General features: G+C 45.6%; 1 protein-coding gene across 12 annotated transcripts in view; it reads right to left on the bottom strand.

Annotated features, from left to right (window-relative positions):
* Positions 1–22,554, bottom strand: part of LOC126873541 (tyrosine-protein phosphatase Lar) — a 275,993-nt gene that overhangs the window by 14,141 nt on the left and 239,298 nt on the right. For 9 of the 12 annotated variants that reach the window (XM_050634518.1, XM_050634524.1, XM_050634527.1 and 6 more), the window contains 9 exons: positions 17,782–17,964; positions 7,235–7,345; positions 6,337–6,612; positions 5,386–5,670; positions 4,443–4,466; positions 3,714–3,814; positions 3,034–3,363; positions 2,703–2,853; positions 1,238–1,534 (listed from right to left, as the gene is read on the bottom strand). In XM_050634518.1, the coding sequence (XP_050490475.1) occupies positions 1,238–1,534; positions 2,703–2,853; positions 3,034–3,363; positions 3,714–3,814; positions 4,443–4,466; positions 5,386–5,670; positions 6,337–6,612; positions 7,235–7,345; positions 17,782–17,964 (1,758 nt within the window). The remainder of the gene's footprint in view (positions 1–1,237; positions 1,535–2,702; positions 2,854–3,033; positions 3,364–3,713; positions 3,815–4,442; positions 4,467–5,385; positions 5,671–6,336; positions 6,613–7,234; positions 7,346–17,781; positions 17,965–22,554) is intronic. The other 3 variants (XM_050634520.1, XM_050634528.1, XM_050634529.1) reach the window with 3 other exon arrangements.

The following is a 22,554-nucleotide window of genomic DNA, read 5'->3' as shown; positions in this document are numbered from 1 at the left end:
CACAGAATATTTCATGGAAGATCGTTTTGTTGTCGCAAAAATTCCAAAAATATAAAATCTCGCCAGCCAAAAAATTAGGGCCAACATGGTTCCGCGTTTCGCTATGTAATTGCCGCGTCCCGTCCAAAAAGGAGAAGCAAAAACCAAAGGAAAAAAGATACACACACACACACATTTTTTGGGAGAGATCGAAGGTATTGCCAGAGAAGCGATAGGAAGGTTTGGTGGAGCGTTTAGCTTTTGAAGGAGAAACGCGAAAAAATCGATGTGCGCGTTCAAAAAACTTACGTTCGCGCAACAAAAATTGAATTATCGGATTTCAGTGTTTCGAAATGGAAAAAAAGGGCCGCGTATTCGTCCTGGTATCTTCTCTGTTGCCGCGACAAGGCTGAGTTGACAGTTCGTTTCTCGAAAGCGTAACTGAAACGCAAAAGTGGCCTGAGAGGAGAAGCTTTACGTATTATATAATACAATATGATATAATATAATAATATAATGTAATATAATATAGTATAATATAATATGATATAATATAATATAATATAATGTAATATAATATAATATAATATATTGTAATATAACGTAACGTAATGTAATGTAAGGTAACATAATTCGGTGAGATCGAACGAAACGAAAACACAACGATAATGTAATCTAGAAACGGAAACGCATGTAAAACGTTGTCGAACAAGAAAACAGAACTAAGAACAGAGTGAAGAAGATAGAGAATCGTTAAGAGAAGGAGGATCGGTTGTATGTGACACGGTTGGGAAGAGATAGGTTCGAAGAGACGTTAGCGGAATCTGAAATCGAAAATACGTTTAATACAGAGATATACATTTATGTAGACAGCCGTAGGATAGACCGAACGTCACCGGGTCGAGAATCAGGGCGTGTCATCGCAACCGGCACTGGAATCACGGGTACTGATCTTCGGACTGATTTTTGGCGGGCTTTTATATTTTTGGCTCTTGCGCGATGAACTTTGTCGCGATATATAGCCTTCGCAAAAGTATCTCTATAGACGCGAAGCGTGGCGCCCGGAACCTTCGCGAGGTCTTTTCTTATGCAATAAAATATCAGTAAATTAACAATATATATATATATGGCTATAATAGAGAAACTATAAAAGACACGATAAATCGAAGAGAAACGATTCCTCGCTCGAGTCTCGCAGCGCCACTCCTCTCTATGTTCGATTAAAGGTAAGAAGACGACTAGCGTTAATGATACATACCGTCCTCGTGAGTTCTGACCGAGATAGGATAACTCGGAGGTCCGTCACCTACGCTGGTCCCGGCCAATACCCAAATCCGGTACTCGGTCCATTTTTTCAGTTCGTCCAACACGAATCGCGTGTCATTCAGTTTGATAACTTTCGCCTCCGAGTCGGAGCGTCCGCTCTCGACGACTTGCAGCTTGTAGTACGCGATCCTCCCGTTCGATCGATCGGCAGGCGGTGGTTCCCATGTTACCAATATGGAGGTCGGGCTGATCGCTTGTCCGCTTACATTGCGAGGCGGAGCCCCGGGGACTGTATAACACTCAGTTATAGGGGGGGAAGAGGGGAAAAAACGAAAACGTGGTAGGAAAATATCGTCGATCGTCGGTCATTGAACGATCGCGGTCAACTGCGAGGGCTCGAGTCCCGAATCGAAAGAATCGCGAAAAATTCGTGCAAAATTCGTTGGAAATTTGTTGGAAACTCGTCGAAATTCGAGCTACGGCTTAATTCGATTTTCGCGTTACTGGTTTTTGGCAAGGTGCACGCGTATACGATCGGCCGATGGTTAATTATAGAAAAAAAAAAAAAAAAAGGAGGAAAAAAACGAATGTTCGCGGGTATTTCGATTCGTTGGACTCGAACAACTTCGAAATCGAACCACGTTCGAACCTGACCGACGCGACGAAGGGATCTAAACGAAAAACTTTACGTGACGATTGGTCAAGGTTCAGAGAGGCGAATCACTCAAGGAAAAACTCATGAGTCGATCCTTGAACAGTCGAAAAAGTACGTGATTAGAGAAAAAATTTCATGTGGCACGAGCGATTAACTCGCGCGTGTTACGCCGCGTGGAGTTAAAACGCCGTGCCTCGATTAGCAAGGAAACGAGAGACAATAAAAAACTGAAGAACGGACGTAAACCATACGTTATCAAGAATGAAAAGAGGTGCCCAAAATGCACACATATATCAATGCAGTGCTTAGTGCAATTTATATGTATGATATGTACGTATATATATATAGATAGATATATATAAAGTGGCATCCAAAAACGGCTGTCTTATTTGCAACGCATGCAATCATTCTCACTCTCCCACACTTCACGGTTCAACGATACTCTCTATCTTCCGTCTTTCTTTTCTTATGGATATTTTTTTTCTTTTCCCCCCTTGTTCAATGAAATCCACGGTCACGAAGAACATCTTTAGCATATCTGAACTCAAGGTGTCGCGAATTAATTACGATAGCTTACGCTACTTTGCGGGAGCGTCTAGCGCTACAGCACCTCCTACCTGCCGTGCCACGACGATCCGCGATTGCATCGACGTGCATCACGCGTTCACAATAGATTCTATCAAAATTTATCCCCTATTACCATCGAACAATCGCGAATCGATCTTTCTTCGGCACTCCTCGCTGCATGAATTCACTCCTATCTTTTTCGCCTTCTTTTCTGCTTCTTTGACTATTTGCTTACCGTACTGTTTCGTGCGAACCGGATATGGTATCGTTGTAGCTCCTTCGCCCCTTTGACTCCGCGCAGCCAACCAAACGTAATACAGCGTGTTCGGATACAGGCCTGTCAGCGTGTAGTTCTCGGTGACTGGTATCCTTCGATGATGCTTCTCCTGAAATTCATCGCGATTCCGACGATTCGCAAGAAAGATTAAAATTTATATTTCCTATAAACGCCAGACACGAACGTATATGCTTCGTACTTGACGCGTAAATGACAGATACATTAGAAAGATATTTACAGAAAGTTTAGAGATCAAAAGACGCGCGATAAGTTGCAACGAATCACCCACCTGCGCGTAAGTATCGTTCCAGTACAACTCATAGCTGAGGATATTCTCCGCGCTATGAGTAGGTTTGTTCCACTGGAGTGTCACTTTCGTCTCTCCGATATCTACCGCGGTCAACATTTCCGGTTGACTCGGTACCCCTTGTTGCGTCTTTATCTGAACAGGTGTACTCAGTGGACCGGGACCAACGCTTGTCAGCGCCTGCACTCGAATCATGTATATCGTGTGCGGCGTTAAATCCGAGATCGTGGTTAGCTGGCTATTGTCCACCAGCTGATACTGCCAAGAGGCCATTTGTTGATTCGGATCCGTCGTATAATATACTTTGTATCCCTGCGGGCGGGAAAGATTAAATCGCGTCAGAAAGCGTGACAAAATACGTGCTCTCGTATGTATGTACGCTCATCGATACGTGGACACGGTTGTCCCATGTAACTGGGACAAGCTACGGCTTTGAAAAATTCCGCCGGATTTATTTTCAATTGATAAATTTTTTAATTAGGCCGGATTGGATTAGATCAAGTAGATTCGAGCGATATCGCGATATGGTGTATATTACCATTCTGAAAATAATGATTTTCAGATACAAATATCCAAATACTTTTATACAGAGAGTAAAAAAAAAACGCATACAGTATTCGTATACTTATGAGCGGTAGTGTGTAACTGGCGATAAAACTAACCGTCACTTGTCCGTTTGGCGTTTCCGGCTCGTCCCATTGTATGACCATTGTGCTGGAGCTCAATGGGCGGGCGACCACCTTCCGTGGTGCAGTACCAGGTTCTAGAAGGAAGAAATTATTTTGGATTTTCTTCGAATCGCGTTTCCATCGTGGACAAGCCAATCTAGTTAGTCACTGGAGAGTACAAATAAATTCCCGGGAGCACCACCATAAGAACCAAAATTTAAAATAACAGGTATTCCAAGTAGAGAAAAAAAAAACAAATGAAGGACAGAGCATGTATAATCATAATGCACTCTGCGATGTTCGTGGCATTGCGATTAAAATATGATTTACCAATGAATGGAAAAGAATGGAGGAAAGGACCGCGTGTGTCGTGTTGTAGTGTTGATTAGCTACAAGTATGATACATCTTTATCTCGATAAGTGTCGAGTGTGCGGGTGCGAACGAACGATGGACATGTGCGTGTGCTTTGAATAAATAAAAATACAAAGGATCGAATAGAGAAAAAAAAAACACGAAATAAAACAAGAAAATAAAAACAAAAAATGAAAGAGAAAACGAAAAATAAAAACAGAATAAAACGAGAGAAAATGAAACGAAGGACAAACAAACGAAAAAAAAAAAAAAAATTGTAGAAAGAAAGAAAGAAAATATGCAAAAATAAACAGAAAATACAAAGGACAAATATGTTTGCTACAGCACTCTTAGTATATGATTGAACTTACTGGTACCTCCATTTGTCGATTCCGCTATTGAAAAAAAGGATGAATGATTATTCTTCGATGATACTTCGATTAAGTGGTATATAATGCACGGTGAAAATACGAATCGGGTTTGCGGCTTCGTTCGTATTTTCACAAGGTGCGAAGAGTGCGCTACTTTATCGAGGAAAGGTGCAATTTCGCGTGCTGTCTCTCCGCGTATTGGTTTTACTCTTTTCCCAGAAAAGAGACGGAGAGACGTAGGGGGAGACAGAGAGGGCTATATGGGGAGAGGCAGAGACGGAAAAATGCAGAGCGAAACGAGACGTCGAAGCGCGACGCGCCGAACACGATCCGACAAAAACACTAACACATGGTGCGACACAGAGAAAGGGGATTGGTGATAGGTGAAAAAAAATGTCTTGTCACTTACATGAATCAAATCGTGCGTCCACGGCGGACAGCATGGAAAAAAAGTACAATTTCCCTCAAAAACCGTGTCAAAACTTGTGCCTTCTTCGTGGTGCAAAAACATTATCTACGTGCAAAAATTTGTAATTCGCTCGCCGGGTTAATAAGCTACTTTTTCCCGCGTTTGTACGCGAAAAAAACTTGCCCATTCCTTCCATGTCTTTACTTATCGTCGATCGACTATGCTCATCCTTTTGCCAGACGAATGATCGAAAAATACGCGTTAGTCGAATTAGTCGAGTGATGTCGAGTAGAGTCGAGTCGAGTGGAGTCGAGTCGAGTCGAACGGAGTTGAATTCTTCAGAGTTCCGCATACACGGTATCGGTGATTCGTTTTGAAACGAGTGATAACGCTTGTGTATCTCGACGATGCGACAACGATGACCCTGAAACGTTGGGAACGTAGCCGCGTCGACGAGAGGCGAGGTCGATTTTTGCAAATGCACAAACACCGATGGTAATGAGAAAAGCGTTAGAAGGCGAAAGGAATACTGACTCGTTTCTCCAGTGGTGACTGTCACAGGGGCACTCGCGGGACCACGCCCAATGGCGTTCACGGCTGTCACGGTAAGCTCGTACTCGGTGTAAGGGCTCAGACTCCGAACATGATAGTACATGGTCGTGATGCCCGATATTTCGGCTTCGGCTTGCTGCACGTGCTTCGGCTTATGTTGAATCACGTAGTATTGCACTTCCTCCGGATTTTTGTAGTACCATGTAAGCTTCACGGATGTGGCGGTGATGTCGGACACTTGAACGTTCTCCGGAGCACTCGGCAAGGCTGCAATTCGTTACGCGAATTCGTTGTTTAATTGCTATCCCATCCGTGTTACGCGTCTCGTATATATGCAGGACGTTTCAAGAAACTGAGATCAAACTCGTTTAATTAGGCTTTCTCGTTATAAATAGGTAGATGATACTTTTCCATGTAACCGGGAAACTAGTGATATTTGATCCGCTGTTTGTCACATTTTGTCTGATTATTTTCTTTTTTTTTTCTTCATGAATATTACTACGCGCTTCTGAGGCTTAATGTCAACTATAATATTTGAAACAGCCTGTAGCAACCGCTTCTTCGCGCGTTTCGCCTATTTTCACAAAGTACATTGTCCTCGGTCTTTGAACGTAACGCATAAGCCGATTGATTAGTCACGGAAACTGTAGCATCACGGTTCGTTGTGTACCTCGTTGGAACACAGTCGCACACAGTGATCGAGTGATTGATCGTTTTACGTAACGTAGCTCGATAGGTCGCTAGCGCGATCTCCGAGGATTTACGCGCGATTTCGATCCATCTCGGTACGATACGATACAATACGATACGATACGATACGATACGATACGGTACGATAGGGTACGGCGCGACACACCGCGATACAATACACGATACGATACGAAACGACAGTATTTGCTATTATACGATACGAGGACACCGTACCATACGAACCTTGAACTTTCACCATCGTCGTGACTTCGATGATTCCGAGATCGCTGGCAGCCGTGCAGGTGTAGTTGGCAGACTCCTTCACGTTTGTGAGTATCAGCACGTTTCTACCGACTGGCAGATTGTCATCCGGAGTGAGATCCGTGGATGGACCTTTCTTCCATTTGACATACGGCATCGGAGAACCCACGGCGACGCAGGTCAAATTCAATGATCCACCAGATCTTACCTCGCTGACGGCGGGCGGAGGAATGGAAAAAGTTGGCGCGACTCGTCGAACTGCGTGCAAATAGAATTTAGTTATATACGATGCGAGGATTCTTCCGTCTTAACGCGTTAATTGCCGAGTCAAAGTCCCGTAGTCACTCGACTGAAAACCTTTTCTTCTTAAAATACGTCGAATGCCGATGGAGCAACCGGATCGATGCAACCACGAACGACGATCCTTTGCTGACAACGAGTTCTTAATACGTACGATTCAAGTGGCAATTAACGCGTGTACTAGCCGAAACCGGCAGCCGAGTATTTGATTACGCGATACTCGAATCTCGAGGGACAGAGGCGCGTAGTACCGCAAGAAATGCCGCATCATAATATTTGCGACGCGATTCCAAGCGCGCGAATCCTTTGTGCCGCCAGCTTAGTTTAATTACGCTTTAATTACGTAGCATTAATTTTAATTGCAAACAGGAAAACGACTGGGTTTAACGGCACCAGAGGCTCGGTGCTACGTTTTTGTAATGAATTTACGTTAAAACGGTAGTAACGATAAGAACTCGTTCCTTGAGATTTCCTCGGCGAACGAGGGCGGCCCGCGGCACGCCTCTACGGGCTTCTCGTGCGTTCCCCACGACTTGGCCGCCGCCGCCGCCGCCGCCGCCGCCACCGTCGCCGGACGTACCTTTTACGTAGAGCATAGCCGACTTGGAGTACTCCGTGCCGACGGAATTATTCGCCACGCACTCGTACTTCCCTTGGTCGTTCACGTCGGATGCGGTGATTTGCAGCGCTCCTGTAAAACACAAAGCGGCGGTTATTTTTTCGAACGTCACCGAGCAACTTCAACTACGTTCGTTAACAATTTTTTAAAGGCGACATCAAAGGGGCTCCACTCGAAACGGAAAAGAATGGAGTGGAGCGAGAACACGGGGCGGCGTCAAAGAGAGCTTCGTTTCCTGCGATCGACGTTTTCATCGCGCGCCGGTCCGCGCTCTTCCACTTCTATCGATTTTAATCCGCTTAGCCGCTCTCCGAAACTTTTCCTCGATACATCGCCAAGTTTTTCGACTAACTGCCGCTTCGCAGCTCGGCTAAAGTTCAAGGATGGTGCGATTCGTGGAAAACGCGCGAAGAACGCGTCCATGAAGAGCGCAGAAAAGAACACGGACGAGTGCGTAGGTAGCGAGCAAGTTTGATTCGCGATACGCTTTACGCCCATCTTCGTGGCTCTTTAGTTTCGTTTTTCTAACGCTAATTGAGTCGGCAACAACCCTAAGAAGCTCCTATGCAACACGAAGAAGCAGACAGAGAAAGAATTCGTTTCCGAGGTTCGTTACAAAGACCGTCTATTCCACTTTATGTTTGGCCTGGCCGATTCGTGCGCGATTTCCATGATGCATCAAGCCCCTTAGCACGATACCACGATGATGAACTGGCTGTTACGAGGCGTGTGATTATCTCCGTAGACGTCACTCCTTCGGTATAATTCAGCCCCCTCCCCCTTCAATCTCTCCGCTTTCTCCCTTGCCGCACTTCCTACCTTCCTCCCTACTCTCTCGATTTCCTTCTTTCGCCACGCCAACCCCCGTACTCGCAAAGTAAACACGACGGATCAACGGGCTTGTTTTCCATCCTTTCGACGCTCGTGTTTTCTCGTACGATAATCATAATTATCGGTAGTAATTAATGGCTGCTTCTAGAAAGAAGAACCGAGCGGACGGGCGACTTGCGCAAACAAATATCATCGTATAGGTAAGTGTCAAGATCCGCACACTTTTCGCATATTAATACACTCGTTGTAAGATTTGCAGGGACAAGTGTTTGCACGTATCGAGTGGAAAGAAGAGGATATGAGAAACCTGGCTTCTTCGAATCAGCCTATCTTCCAACGAAATAGAATGGTAGCCGAGTGCAGGTTTAAATATTTTCCTAGCAGGCCGACAGCCCTATGGATTTGTAAGGTTTCGTTGCAAACGTGACTTCGGTGACCAGAGAAAGCGAGTACACGAGCGAACGAATGAGAGAGAGAGAGAGAGAGAGAGAGTAAGACAGCGAGAGGAGGGGTCGAGGGTAGAAAACACTCCATCACGAGCCAGAAGCCAGGCAGTTTGATATCGCGTACGATCGGAATACGTAATCGAGCCTCATCTACAATTTCCAGCAAGTTGACCAGGAAGGAACGCGTGGTCATATTGTTATCCCATCCAGTCACGTGCAGGTTGTTAGCGTACTCGCGAAAAACTTAGATCGCTGCCAACGGCCGAATGCCGTGGCTCGTCTTTCGCCTTTGCTGCTTTCCCACGCGTTATCGCCGACAGTTCCGATCATTTTCACTTCGCGAAATTCTTCGATAGCTGAATGCCCTTTCCGTTCATCTTTCCTCCATTCTAAACTTTGAAATTTTGTTGGGAGAAAGTATTCGAACCATCACCGGGTTTACGATCGAGTTTGTCAGTTCGAAGAATCCTGTAAAATATATAAATTTATATTTGTAATTTTATTCGTATTTCTTTTACCGATTCTAGAACAAATTTTAAGCGAATTAAACGAGAAACCGCGTCCAGTATCTATATTTTGAAGAGAACCTTTCGAGACATCGAGACCGCTTGTTTTTGAAGAACAGACGAAGCACGCAAAGAATAGATCGTGACTCCCATGATGACACCACCCAACGGTCGGTAGTTTTAAGCGTGATAACAGTTAGAAGGAATAACGTAGATACGACGACGACGACGACGACGACGACGACGGCAACGACGACGACGACGACGACGACGAACAAGCTGGAAAGGCATTGGGCGTTAACGCAGCTACGGACATAACGTTAGCATCTTCTTGGCTCGCGATAAAACTCGATGACGTTCAGGCAGTGTACACGATCTATCTAGGTTTGCGTCGCGATAACGTCGACGCGCACGAAAGGGCTTTCACCGTGTAAAGAAGATGAAATTGAATAAAGATGAAAATCTATCTATACACTCTCGTCTCTTCACGCATATTCGTGTGCCGTTTTACGAGATTTCTACGCGACTCTTTGTGCCAACCCCCGTCGGAAACGTTTCAAGTCAGCCCGTTTTACTCGCGCCTGTCACTTACGTCGTTCTCAAACGACTGTTTGATCGCGAAAAAGTTCATTAGACGTCGGTTACACACACCGTGTGCGTGTACACGTTCATTCGTTTCGCAGCTTGCGGTGAAATTTACATTAAGCTAAATAAAGTATATAATAACGCAACGATAAATTCCATCTTAAATTCTCAACGAATCGACAAGGCTGTTGCCAAACGAAAAATTCTTCCATCAAAAACGCGGAGACTTTTTTGACGAAACAATGACACACGTTTCGTCTATCGGTACGAGCAAGGAAGGAACATTTTCTCTGGGTTGGTTCTCGGAAGCCCGGTTTCGCAGGCTGGGAATACGTCTCCACATAAATATGTACAAAAGATATCGCGATGTCGCGTCGCAAAACGTACAACGAGAGCGGAAGAGCAACGCGGCCGGAAACGTCGAAACTATTTGCGTGTGTTTACTCACCAATATTGAAATATCTTTCCTTATATTTAACATGAGCGCGACGAACGAAAAATATACGCAGGGTAGTAGGCAGTAACTCGTAGTTTATTCGGCGTCGCCTATTCTATCTGATCTGCGTTCGATACAAACTTCCATAGCAATGACCGCTCTGGGCGAAGATACGACAGGCTAGAGAACGAATACAGATGGTACTTGATACGGGCGATGACTTGGAAAGACGAACGCGTTCGATTCGACCGGGACAGAAAGCAAACAGAAAATATGTTTACCTCGAAGGTATAGTATGAGCTGCGCTCTGTTTTCTCTTTGCTCTCTCTTGTTTCTGCGCGTCGAAGAAGAGACGAAGGAGAAGGAGGTCTGGCTGCTGTAATTCGCGAACGTTTTAATTGCTTTCATAATTATGCTTAGTCGCGGGGGTAGCACATCGACCGCGTAAAAAAGTCAATTATAATTATCGGAAAATATTCAGAGGCGAGAGAGGTCGGTTGAAGTGGAACGAAACGAATAAAGGGGAAGCGAGGTAATGGCTCGTAGTCGATGCTTTTCCAACGGTGCACGTTCGATTCGGTCAAAATACAAACAGAAAATATGTTTACACTAGAGCCACGGTTGCATTGGCGAGCCGCGCGCTCGTTTGCCCCCGTTTCTCCGATACGGAGAACCTTCTCCAATGATAGAAATATACTCTGCTGTTGCGTATTAATTATCATATTAATCGTCAAGTATCATCGATTTTAGTAACGTTCCATTTCCCTCGCGGCAGCCTCACGAACCTTGTTCCCGAGACTTTTCGGCCTCTTCATTTTTAATGACTGACGAGAGGGAAACTGGAAACGTCGCCGGAAACAAACCGTTTCCTGTTTCTTCCCCTTATTCCTTAGTCTCCTTCCTCCTTCCCCTCTCTTTCTGCAAACGTTTCTCTATTTCGAGTTTCGCCGAAGGTTTGCTAGCGCAACGCATTAACGTTGGAATCTCGCTTTGCAAATATAAGAGAGAATGACGGCAGACGAGAAGATTATGCGGGCATGAAACGTCTTTCGCGAACATTCGAGGAGTTACGTCGTCTGGTAAATGCGTCGCGCCGGAAAGGAAATCGAATTACCCGTTGACGTTTCCGCCTCCTCTTTTTTGTCACTATATTTACCGCGCGTTCAAGGGGGAATTTAATCGAGGCCAAACATACCGACTCAGGGGTTGTCTCTCTTGAAATTAATATTTTTAACCCATTCGCTTTTCGGTCCTCTTACGGAATACGTCGTGCACGTTGTACGAAATGTTTTGGTATTTTTCTAGCAGCGTAACGAAACTCAAATACGTATGTATCGCGACTCTAGAAATTCCCAGTCATTTAGTACAAGTATATGTATACACAGTTACGGTTATGTACAGGTTGCGTTAATATTAGGACAGAGTCTCTGCATTTGTTGCTTAGTAAGCGTTGCTCATTCCACGACGATACGGATCATTTGTCGTAGCTTGGAAATACGCGAACAATTGTTCGTTAACGAATAACGTTTAACTCGTACGATCGATCTTGAACGAAAAATGCGCGAAATTCGCGTAAATGCTTTTTATCTTTCGCCGTATGCTTATTTCAGTGCGTTGTGAGTTAGCCGATAACGAAAGAATTAATGGGATCCCGGCGTAATTAAAATTTGCTAAACCAGTGGAACCTATTCTTGTGAAAAATTTTCGCAGTTGGCGATCATCCAGGCGGTGAATTTTCGAAAGCGTCTCTACCTTTGGTCACGGATCCGGAGAGAAGGTAAGTATGTAAGCGGAAATAAGGTAAGTTAGACGATCCCCCTTGGCGTAGCCGACGGCGTCATAAGTCAACTCCCGTGGGGAAAGGCTGGTCTAATGGCTCTGGGGGAGGTTACCGAGCAGGGTCTGTCGTGTTTTCCTGCCGGCAGGAAAGGAGATCGTGGCTCTTTATAACCGCGTAACGCGTCGACAAAAGGCCGAGGAATAGAAGGAGAAGTGACACCGAGTGGACGAACACGCTCGGTGTATTCCATAGCGCCAGGTGCTAAGAAGAGAGCCGTTTCGGCGATGAACCCGTCTTGTGTTTCCATCTTTGCCCTTTTACCTCGGCAAACTTTCGTCCAACGATACTTCACGAACGTCGAGTAGAAACTGTAGTAAAGCATCTTTCTCTTTGCACCCACTTAAAAACTATCGCGTCGTTCGCTGCCGTTTTTACCTCCGCTCGTTAAGAACAATCCGACGAATGTATAAACGACGCGGTTCGTTCTACGTTGGCTGGTCCGCGTGCATGTTGGCTACGACGACCGTTAGGACGATTTTCATGGTTCCGGGTGCGGGGCGCGCGCTTGCCTTTTCGCATTCTTACGTTATCGTTACGGACAATTACGGAAGTTTCGAAACGATCGGGATATTACGCCGGAATTAAGATGGAAATAGGCGAGATGCGGGGTGTAAGGGGCGCAAGGGGCGGAAGAAAGAAGGGAAGCAACAGAGCGAGCGAAGGAAGAACGAGAATCCCAAGGCAGGTGTTAAGAAGCGGCGTGGCGCGACGATAGCAGGCTCCGGGCTTGTTTCGAAGTTCGAGCCCTGCTCATCAAGCCTCGCAGCTTTAATGCCGGAAATTTTACGAGTGTTGACGAAGCGTTAACTGCTGCCCTCTCGCGCTTTTGCTTCGCTCCGCTGTTGCCCTCACGGCTTTACGGCCGAGCACTGGAAAATATAATTTAACGATTCTCGATGCGTTAACTCAGCTCGTTCTCGGCTCTCTTCTCTGTACACGATTATTTCGCCCACTTCGCTGTCTTTCGCTGTGGTTTCAGCCGTTCTTGAACCGTGACACGCCAACATTCGATGCCGTATGACAAATCCAGTCGCCAGTCTTTCCATGAACGGTGACAAAGCTCGAATGAGATATTAAATTGGTTTACCTCACATGCCGGAGAATCCGCGTCGGTTTAATTCTCCTCAATTATCGTAAAGTGCTCGCCGTTCACCAAAGCGACCGTTATTTTAATACACCGCCGTCGCGTTGCTACCATGCTGTGTATAACTTTAATTAATTTGTCTCGTTTGCGCGATAAACGGAAATAGAGATTCGCGACCGCATTGTCCGAATGTAACGGGCTTTCTCTGCTTTCTTGTTCTATCCTATCCCATACTAAACCTTCTCCGCTTCGCGTCCTTTCCGCTCTTCGTTTCCTCGTCTTTTGTTTGCTTTGTCGCCAAGAATTTCGGAATTACGTTCCACCTGGGGCCGTTCGCCAAAGCACGCCTTTTTTCCACCACTTCATCGCGCTGTTGTCACAGACTTCGCACGGCAAACTATCCGAAACGGCCGGTACACGGAGTAGCCTTTACGGCGTTTACATCGAAATCCTGAAATCGTAAAATCCCTCGCGCGGCCAACCTTACACGTTTCAAGCACTTCGGTCGAGCGAATCCACAGATTCTGCTGGTGCGGGGCCCTGAAAGTTGAATTAGGTTCGCGACAGATATCATATTGTCGGTATCCCGATAATAAAAGGAAGAGATAACAGCTCGATCGCTACGGAACGTCGATCGGTCAAACAATAGCGATCTAGTTATATCGTATTATACGATTATATTTCTCTATTATTTACATCGTATCGATGTTTCTTCGTATTGGATCGTACTTTCGCTTGAAAAAAAAAAAAAAAAAATTAGATTTGTTTTTTGCTTTGACTTTGATAATTCTGCGAGTAAAAAGGTTAAACTAGCAAGATTAAACCGAATATTAAACATTTTTTTCCTCCTCGACAGACACACATTTCAATTTCAGTTTTTTGAAAGTGAAGATTATCATTCATTTTGCTGAAAATAATGGCACAGGGTATTACCGAAATTGTTTGTCCATTAGAAAATTCATACGCGATACGCAGCTTTTGCAGAAATATAAGACGTCTCTCCCTTATTTATCGCGCTTATCTTACGCATTAACTTTGCTTGGCCTCGTACAAGAAAAGTGCAATAGAACGCGGTATACGATCGTTGGTGTCAGAATTTCTTTTTTCTCGACCATTGCACGGCACTTGGCGAAATTTAACTATATCGCCTGCAACGTCGAACGCTTCGGAGTTTCGAGTGCCACCGTTACTCTATAATAACCGAGGATGCTTTAATATTGTTAACGCGAATTGCGAATGTGGCTACGCTCGTAAATGAATGCAAACAATGGCACGGCAGACATGCAACAATGGCGATGTTAGAAACGTTCTGTTAAAATTTCAACGTTAACCTAATATACACGCTGACAATGGTAGCCGACGAAAATTAAATTTCTAGGAAATTTGAATAACGCGTGGTGCGAGACGCGCTAGGCGGCCGCGCTGCTGCTTTTTCTATGGCCGACTTTTTGAATGTCACGAAACCTTCGACGCAGTTACGTAGCTGCTAACGTACGACCGTTAAACACGTTACCATACATGACGCACGAGCAACGCTTTGTCTCCTCTTGCTCCTTCTATCCGTCTTTTCCACGATTCTTCCTCGGCTCTACTACCACACGCGTCCGTCTTCTTCCTCTTCCGTCTATTTTCTTTTCGCGCAACTTGCCACATATACACGGATACGCGCGACAGTAAGTACATTGCCCTTGTCGTGTACTTTTTGTAATACATTAAGCCATATATCTTATGGGATATACGCGGAGACGGTGCCGTATGGCGATGGCTTCTAACGGTATTGACGGGGGTGGAGCTGCCGCGGATGGAAGACACGCGAATGACGTTAAGGGAGCTACTGGGCGAGCGAGCGAGTGACTGATGCGACTAGAGGGGAATGCTTTTCGCTTCGAGCTTGTCGTTTCTTCCTTCCCTTGCCTCTTTGTACCGATGCTCGGCTGTGTAAGCAGGTCTTCTTTCATTAAACGTAAAACGAAGCAGATAAAACTGTGAGAAAGTTCGGATAAAATAGAGATGGAACGACGAAACGATAACTCGGAGAACAACTCTGAGAACTTTGTCTCTCTCCCTCTCTCTCTCTCTCTCTCTCTCTGTATCCTCGTACTCCGCGCTAACCTTGCTACGTTCGTTGCATGATTCTCCATTTCTAACGAATATTCTCGCAAGGATACGATACGCACGACTCTTTCTTCCAATTTACACTTCAGGTACAATTTCTCTCAAAGTATCGAGAGTTCTTCCGTTTGTTGCAACAAGCATATTCATCTTCCATGCTATTTCCTTACCGCGTTGCGTCTTACGCGTTAACACGTGCTTACGCGTATCCAGTTGTTTAACAATTTTGAAAACGACATCATCCTTCGAGACAGAATTTTCCTCTCCCTATTCCAGACTCTCCAGCTGCCACGCGTCTTGTCCGTAATCTATCGGGATCGCTAGAAGATAGTCCGGCAGTCGCATCCGATCGAATTTCCGTTCGAAGAAATTCCGTCGTGGCGGAGTCGCCTCGCGAGGATTCTAAGATGTCCGTGTGCGGGTTGTAAGCACGTGTTTCCACATAGGTGCAGACGGATACCGTGGTGGAGGCGTCGCGACGAGCACGCACGCACGCGATATTCCCGTTTATACGTGCCACGCATACGAGTCACGGATTGCCCGAATCGTAAGATCGACGCACGTGCGACCGACACGGTGCGCTACGATACAGCTCCGCTAACCCGTAGAAATAACGACAAAAGGAGAATAAAAGTGGAGAATTTGGAAGATATTCGAAACGACGAAGACGAATAAATTTCGCGTTAATCGCGAGAAGACGGGTTGGCCGATTCGACGCGATGGAAAATCGTCGAGTGGCCGGGTCGTTGGGAATTTTATGCAAGCGCCTGTACTCTCGGAACGCAGGCAGCGATGTAGGCAGCGACCAGCCAGATATATGCATAACGCGTGCACGTACACGTATCCGGGTGCGCGATACAGCCGAACGATACTAGCGTGTATGCAGCCAGCTTTCCTGCATCTAATGTATACTTTTCACGTCGCGGCAAACTGCGCCGGCCGTCGTAAAGATAGTCGGCCGAGTGCACGCCGGTATTACGTGACGTGCCGTTCGATAATGATACCGCCATTGCGATAAAAACAAAGTGAACGTTTTATATATACGCCGATATATACGTATACACGTGCGTATACGAGTGCGCGAGTCTCACATGGCTACTGGCGATGGAAAAATAATGATAATAGGTTACGTCGTGCGTTAGCTAAACAACTTTCGTATGTACAAGTTGCTCGTCCACTCGTCCGCTCGCGTTCATTTGCCCCCGTTATCGCGAATTATATTCGCGAATAGTCGCTTCTCGTCAACGCTCACGCGCGTAACGTTTCATTTTTTAGTCGCCACTCGATTACGTTTCCGCTTTTTATGGCCAGTGAGAAGGGACGAGAGAACCGCAGGATTTCCGAAACCACTCGTCTCGATCGCCGTTTAAAAGTTTTTACGGGCCACCTATCCACGCTTAAAATTAGTGGATGATCGCGGGAGAGATCGATCGCTTCAACGAGTAATCGTGTTGAGAGCGTAGCGAACGTTCGTAGTAGTATGGGTCGGTTTATGCACCGACATTAGTTATCGACTTGCCAGGCGCGAGTATACGCGGAACGCGTCACGAGTAGGTAACGAGCAGCTGACCGAATCACGGCCGCGTTCTCCTCGATTTTTTCAAGATTTTTTTATCGCACCGAGTAGCTATGTATATGCGTGACTGAAAGATGGAAATCTGTTTAACTGGCTGTGATAGAGAATCGCCAGCCTGTCCACGCATCGACGAGCGCGTTCGTTTCGAGGAATAATAAAATCTTAATGAAAAAAAAAAAATATATATATATATATATATGTCTCGCGCGTAACGCTTAACGTTTATGACACAGCGTTTCACCAAAGCCTGTTTGTTTCGTCTGGAAGCGGACCGATCGGACCGAACGATCGGTTCGATCGAGGAAAAAGTGTCGGATCTTTGGCAGTTTGATCGAAAACGTCAACGATATATGTAGATCGGCGCACGAACAGACACGAAGTGTACTTCGCGAGGAGAGCCGTGCAGAGCAGGTGTGCACTCTCGGCAAACGAGATGGATGTGCTGGATGTTCCCATATCGCGTGACCACTCGATCAACGCTACCGCGAGTTGACAGTGACTTACGCACTCTGGCACTCGACGAGATATGACACGCGCCATCGAGCTTCACCCTATTGTTACCTGTAGATCGCCGCCCAACATCTTCGATTCATCCGCTATCCAGATTTTTCTTCCACTCGATCTTTCGCTTTGTTCATTAGGTTTAGCTCCCCTTTAGAGTTCGTGCTAGTATCCATACCGGTTTCCTCGATAGCCTGGATCGTCACGAGATTCACTACACGTTTCACGTTCGCTAACGAGAAATTGAAATTCCCTCGAAATATTCACTTACTTTTAAATTAATATACCCGATACTAAAATCGAAAGAAATCTTAAACGTCAGCGTTAAGATACGCGGAGTACTTGGACGAACGTCAGTACCTTACTTTTCGAGAGTATCGGAGAAAGTAGCGAATTCGAGTTAACGTAACGTTCCAGACTGATCAAGACTTGCAGAAGTTTTGAGCTTCGAATTACGCCACCGCGTATATAATTCAGATTCGAGTCGATTCCAAGCATTTCGAATCTCCTTACAAGACACGCTGATAAATGGCTTCCGGTTTTTCTTGAGAACGCGCAAATTCGAACATCGTAAAGAAGGAATTCACTTACCGGTATCCAAAACCGTGTAGCGTGGATTGGTCGTGTCGATAGGCAGCATGTCCCGTACCCAGGAAATGATCGGAGGCGGTGACCCAACAGCGGTGCAGAGGAGCACCGCGTTATGACCCATTTCGACCACCTTCGTCGTCGGTGCTTGAGATATTAACGGGAAACCGTTCGGCAATTTCTCGGCTGTAACAATCGAACGATCTCGCGTTATTGTAAATCAGCGATCCCAGTGCTATTTATTTAACACGATCAAGAACAGACGCGGGTGCACGCAGTTTCCTAGTCTCTAGGAGAATCTGTGGCGCCCGGTATGCCGCGGTCAGTCCCGCGGGATCGAAAGTTAGGGAAAGCTATTGGAACTGCGAGGATATCCCATTCCAGTTTCCATTTCTATTTCCCAGTACAGGAAACAGAGGTTTCGTCTTCTCGAAGACGGTGCAGCGATACCGGTAGATGCGACCGGATATACCGGTGTCCGAGTGTTCGAGAATAGAATCAGAATTCAATATACCGGAAAAAGTTCGTAAAACGATTTACAGGGAAGAAGAAGAGGAGGAAGGAGGAAAGGGGAGGGGGAGAAGGAGGAGAAACGGACAGGTCGGTCGATACCTCGAAATTTCTATTCTTGGACGTAGCGCGAAAGCCGATCGATTTATTCGCGTTTCTCGAGACAAGAAGAACGACGACGCGAGATTGGAGGCTGCTCGAAATATGCAGAGATAAAGATGAACGAACGCGGGGCGTCGTTGGCCAACTATGTTCCACCATCTGCGTTTGTATTCCACATTTAAAACGTGAGAAAAAGCGTAGACTATGTAACTATAAAATCGCAGTTTAATATCTCGCCGCATTTTAATTCCGCTAATTATTTTCTATGTTTTCATCGTTATAGAAATACATAAATACTTTTTAACTACGGATAATAAATCGTTATAGCATCGAATATTGTTTACGATATGTCGTTCGTTTACCGCAACAATAACTCGAAATGTGCGATGATTTTGTTGATATTTCGGTAGTATCTTGTGGTACTTTACGACATGGGAAAATAAAAATTTGTTACCGGTACAACTAAAAGAGTGGAGATCTGTTGTTTCACCTATTGGATATTGTAAACCAGTACTAGGTACTAATACATGGAATGTTTCACGTGATGTTCTATGAATTATTCCTGCATATCGCGTTCTTCCATCTTCGATAATTTATAACGATCTCTCTCTCTCTCTCTCTCTCTCTCTCTCTCTCGATAATAACGATAACAGCAATAATAAATACTTAAACGATCGTAAAGAATAAAATTTTGAAAAGCATGGCTGGTCGTTGTTTCTTCTCACATCATAACAGCGGTAACGCGGCGGATCCCGCGTTGTTCGACACGTTGAATAAACTGGAAACATTCGTAGAAGTTAATTCGCTGTAAAGTCAATATTTGGCGGCGAAGTTGCAAGTTTTTTCGTTTCTTCTGCCGACGAGCCAGAAAATCAGGAGCAACGAAGCCGAAGGCTGACGTGTCGTTAGCCGGAGATGAGATTAATTCGACTTGTTTTGCGGTGAACGCGATAGAAGCCACATTTGCCTCGTTCTTCACGTAATTACGACGATACTGCGTTCATCCTTGGAGCGAACTCGTAGTTAAAGGTAAGTTGGAGGATGTTGCACTCGAAGTTTCGAACTACTTCGCGTAGGCCTGGTTCCATCTCAATGGGGCTTACGCGTCTCGAACCTCCTCGACAAATTTTTCTTCCCCTTTTTACCCTCTTCCCTTCTCGTTTCCTATATCCCATTTTTTAAATTAGACATCCGTCGATAATTGGGTCGCGTGGGATTAATTAAAAATCCGTTCTACTTTCGAACGAGGCTCCAATAACATCGTCATTAAGTCCAACAATCTTCGACGTTTCACTGGTAATTATACAGACCGTGTTACTCGCAAAGTACTCTCGTCGTTCTTACCGCGTTTCCGTGGATTTCGCTTCGACGACCGACGATACAGAGACGAGACGTTGCCGCGTGTCGATTTGGCAAGAAGATCTCTTCGACGATTACGAGCTGACGCGTCTTGTCCCCGTAATTTTTCTTCCTCTCTCGTCACACTCGTTTCGTAGTATCGTGAAAACACGAGATTTTTCTCCTCCGTTATTAACAACGTACGTAACGTTCCGTGCATTTCTACAATTTTACATCTCCCATAAATGCATGTACACCCGCGGGCTTTTAATATGCAAACGTTTCGCGAAAGAAAATACTCGGATCGGATAACATCGTATTATAGATTTCATACCTGGAGATAAACTGCACGTTATTGCAATTGAAAATATCTTACTATATTTTACTATAAAAGTGACGCAGCTGTTATTTTAATTTCGAACGCGTATGTCATCTTTGCACGAAAGAGATCCTACTCAAAGAAGCGGATGTTTTCAGATTCGAGGATTATTAGTACAATTGCCGCGAACTGGGTGAAAGTTAGGAAAGAGCGGCGCGATCAAACTGTAATTATCATGACCGGGGCCCCGGGACGGTACTTTGTAAATCGTTCTTTTATAATCTCGTCAATTAAAAGAGCAATCGGAGCTCGAGTCAGCAGTCGGTCGTCGGTACGACTTTCGCCAACTTTGATCTAGTCGCCTGCTCTTATCGTAAATACGTAATAAGTCGGTAGAACCTGTTGGATCGCGTACGACCGTTCGCGTGTCGGTGAAACGAAGACCACGAGATTCTTCACCCTACACGCCTTTGTAACGTCTTTGTACTTTCTCGAGATTCTTGTCGACGTTGTTCACGAACAAGAAAGAGACGAAGAAAAACGAGAGATGCTTTGAATTCAACGCCAGTACCGACGCATATACAGATCGAAGAAAGGACCAGTCGGAATCGCGTTGGAGCTCTGTCGCGCGGAAAAGGAAGCTGACTCATATTCAAATTCTTAAAACCATCCTTAAAAGTGCGATGAACGCAACGTGGAGAAAGTCGATATAGGGAGTGGCAGCGTTCGCGACAAATCTCTGCGTAATTTTAAAGAAACGCGGCGCGAGAAGACGATTCCGCCCTACGGTTGCCGCCCCTGACACCTCGTTACGTTCGCACGAATCTCTTGCAGACTCGGTCGAACGAATGGCCGGTGTCCGCTTTGGTTCTTCCGCGAAATGTATTCCGCGAACGTGGTTGAAAGATTACGAAGGTGGCCGGTGCGACGGAATGCGACAACGCGCCGAGAGCCGAGAAAAGCTAGCAGGAATTTCGCTTGGTTCGCTCGGTAGCTCGGCTCCGTTAACGAGCGCGATTAAGGCGCGAGAATCGTTGGCACTTGGGTCGGGAAAGGTCGCTGCTCGGTTGGTGCACTCGAACCTTAGACGCGAGCAAGCCGGAAAAGTCGGTTGAATTCTGTCAGATTCAGCCGACTGTCGTGTCATCCAGCGGCGAAGAGCGCCGCTCCTCGTTCTTCGGGTACTTTCAGCGGATCTTCGTCCATTGTTTTCTTCGCCGGCGTGGTTTCTTTTGTCCTCGTTATCGTTCGAGTTATCCGGCAGGGCGGCGCCAATTATATCGGCGACCGTGAGCGGTGTTCACGGCCGACAATAGAAATCGCCCACAGACCTTCCCGCCCCTCGAATCGTCCGTATGCCGCGATGATTCGACCTCTCATTCTCTTCCGTTACCCTTTCCTTCGCGTTCCAGTCCGTGACAAACAATTTCTCTCTCTTCGCCACCGCTTTCACCGATTACCATCGACAATACGACCGCCACCGTGGACCGCGCGACAACGAGAACCTTCCTGCTAACGCCATTGCCTCTGTCGATTCGTGGATCGCCCCTTCTTGCCGAGTCCTCCGTAACCAGCTGTTTCCGATCCCGTGGCAAAAAAATACAACCGCGTCACTCGACGAAAGAGTCTCGTTGCTTCCTTTCATTCTCTCCCTTCTCGCGTCCGTTTCTTCCTTATCTCGCACAGAGTCATCATAGTGCCATCTCGTTACAGTGCTAACGACGATGTTGAAATACGGTTTTACGCGCCAGCGTACCATCCTCTAGATGCTCATAATCGGTAATGTCAGTGAGAATCGAGTGAAAAGCAAGAAGGGAAGAGAAAAGAATTTCCTCGTCGATAATTTCTATCGCTAACCGAAAATCAATTTCATCGTCGACGATATTGGATTGGCGACTAAGTGATCGCGGAATTTGTCATTAGGTGGTATTGACGAAATCAGCGATCGCTCAGTTACCGATCCAATAGTTTTTTGATAAGCAGAAAAAAAATGTCATCGATGATGGTTACTGATAATAAAAAAAAAAAAAAAAATTCTGCGATGTACAACGGTTATCGATAACCAAAAACAAAGGGTCCCGTCATTGATAACGATTATTGGTACTTAAAAAAAAGAAAAAAGAATTCCAGCATCCATACCGGTTACAAGTAATCAAAAACAATTTCGATCGTTTATAATCGTTATTCGTAACGAGAATACCGAAACTGACGTTGCGGTAACGTTAAAACTTAGTATCTTTTAGCTACTTTATTTGTCGACAAATTTCCGTTATATTTAACGATCACTACCGCGTGTCTTCCGCTTAAACGAAAATACCTTTTTCAAAATTTCTGACTCGCGATCCTTCTTTTCGAAGATGATCGTTCTGTCTCTTTTTAAAACCATCTGTTGCTAACAACAACGTGAACGATCGCCGACGATATGACCGCCGCCATCGTTCCACGTTATCCTCGTAACGAGAACCTTCTCGCTAACGCCGTTGTCTCCGTCGATTCTCGGATTGCCT

Source organism: Bombus huntii, chromosome 14 (assembly GCF_024542735.1).
Source record: "Bombus huntii isolate Logan2020A chromosome 14, iyBomHunt1.1, whole genome shotgun sequence".
NCBI lineage: Eukaryota > Metazoa > Arthropoda > Insecta > Hymenoptera > Apidae > Bombus > Bombus huntii.
Note: the sequence above shows the minus strand (reverse complement) of the source record. Positions and strands in the feature narration are given on the sequence as shown.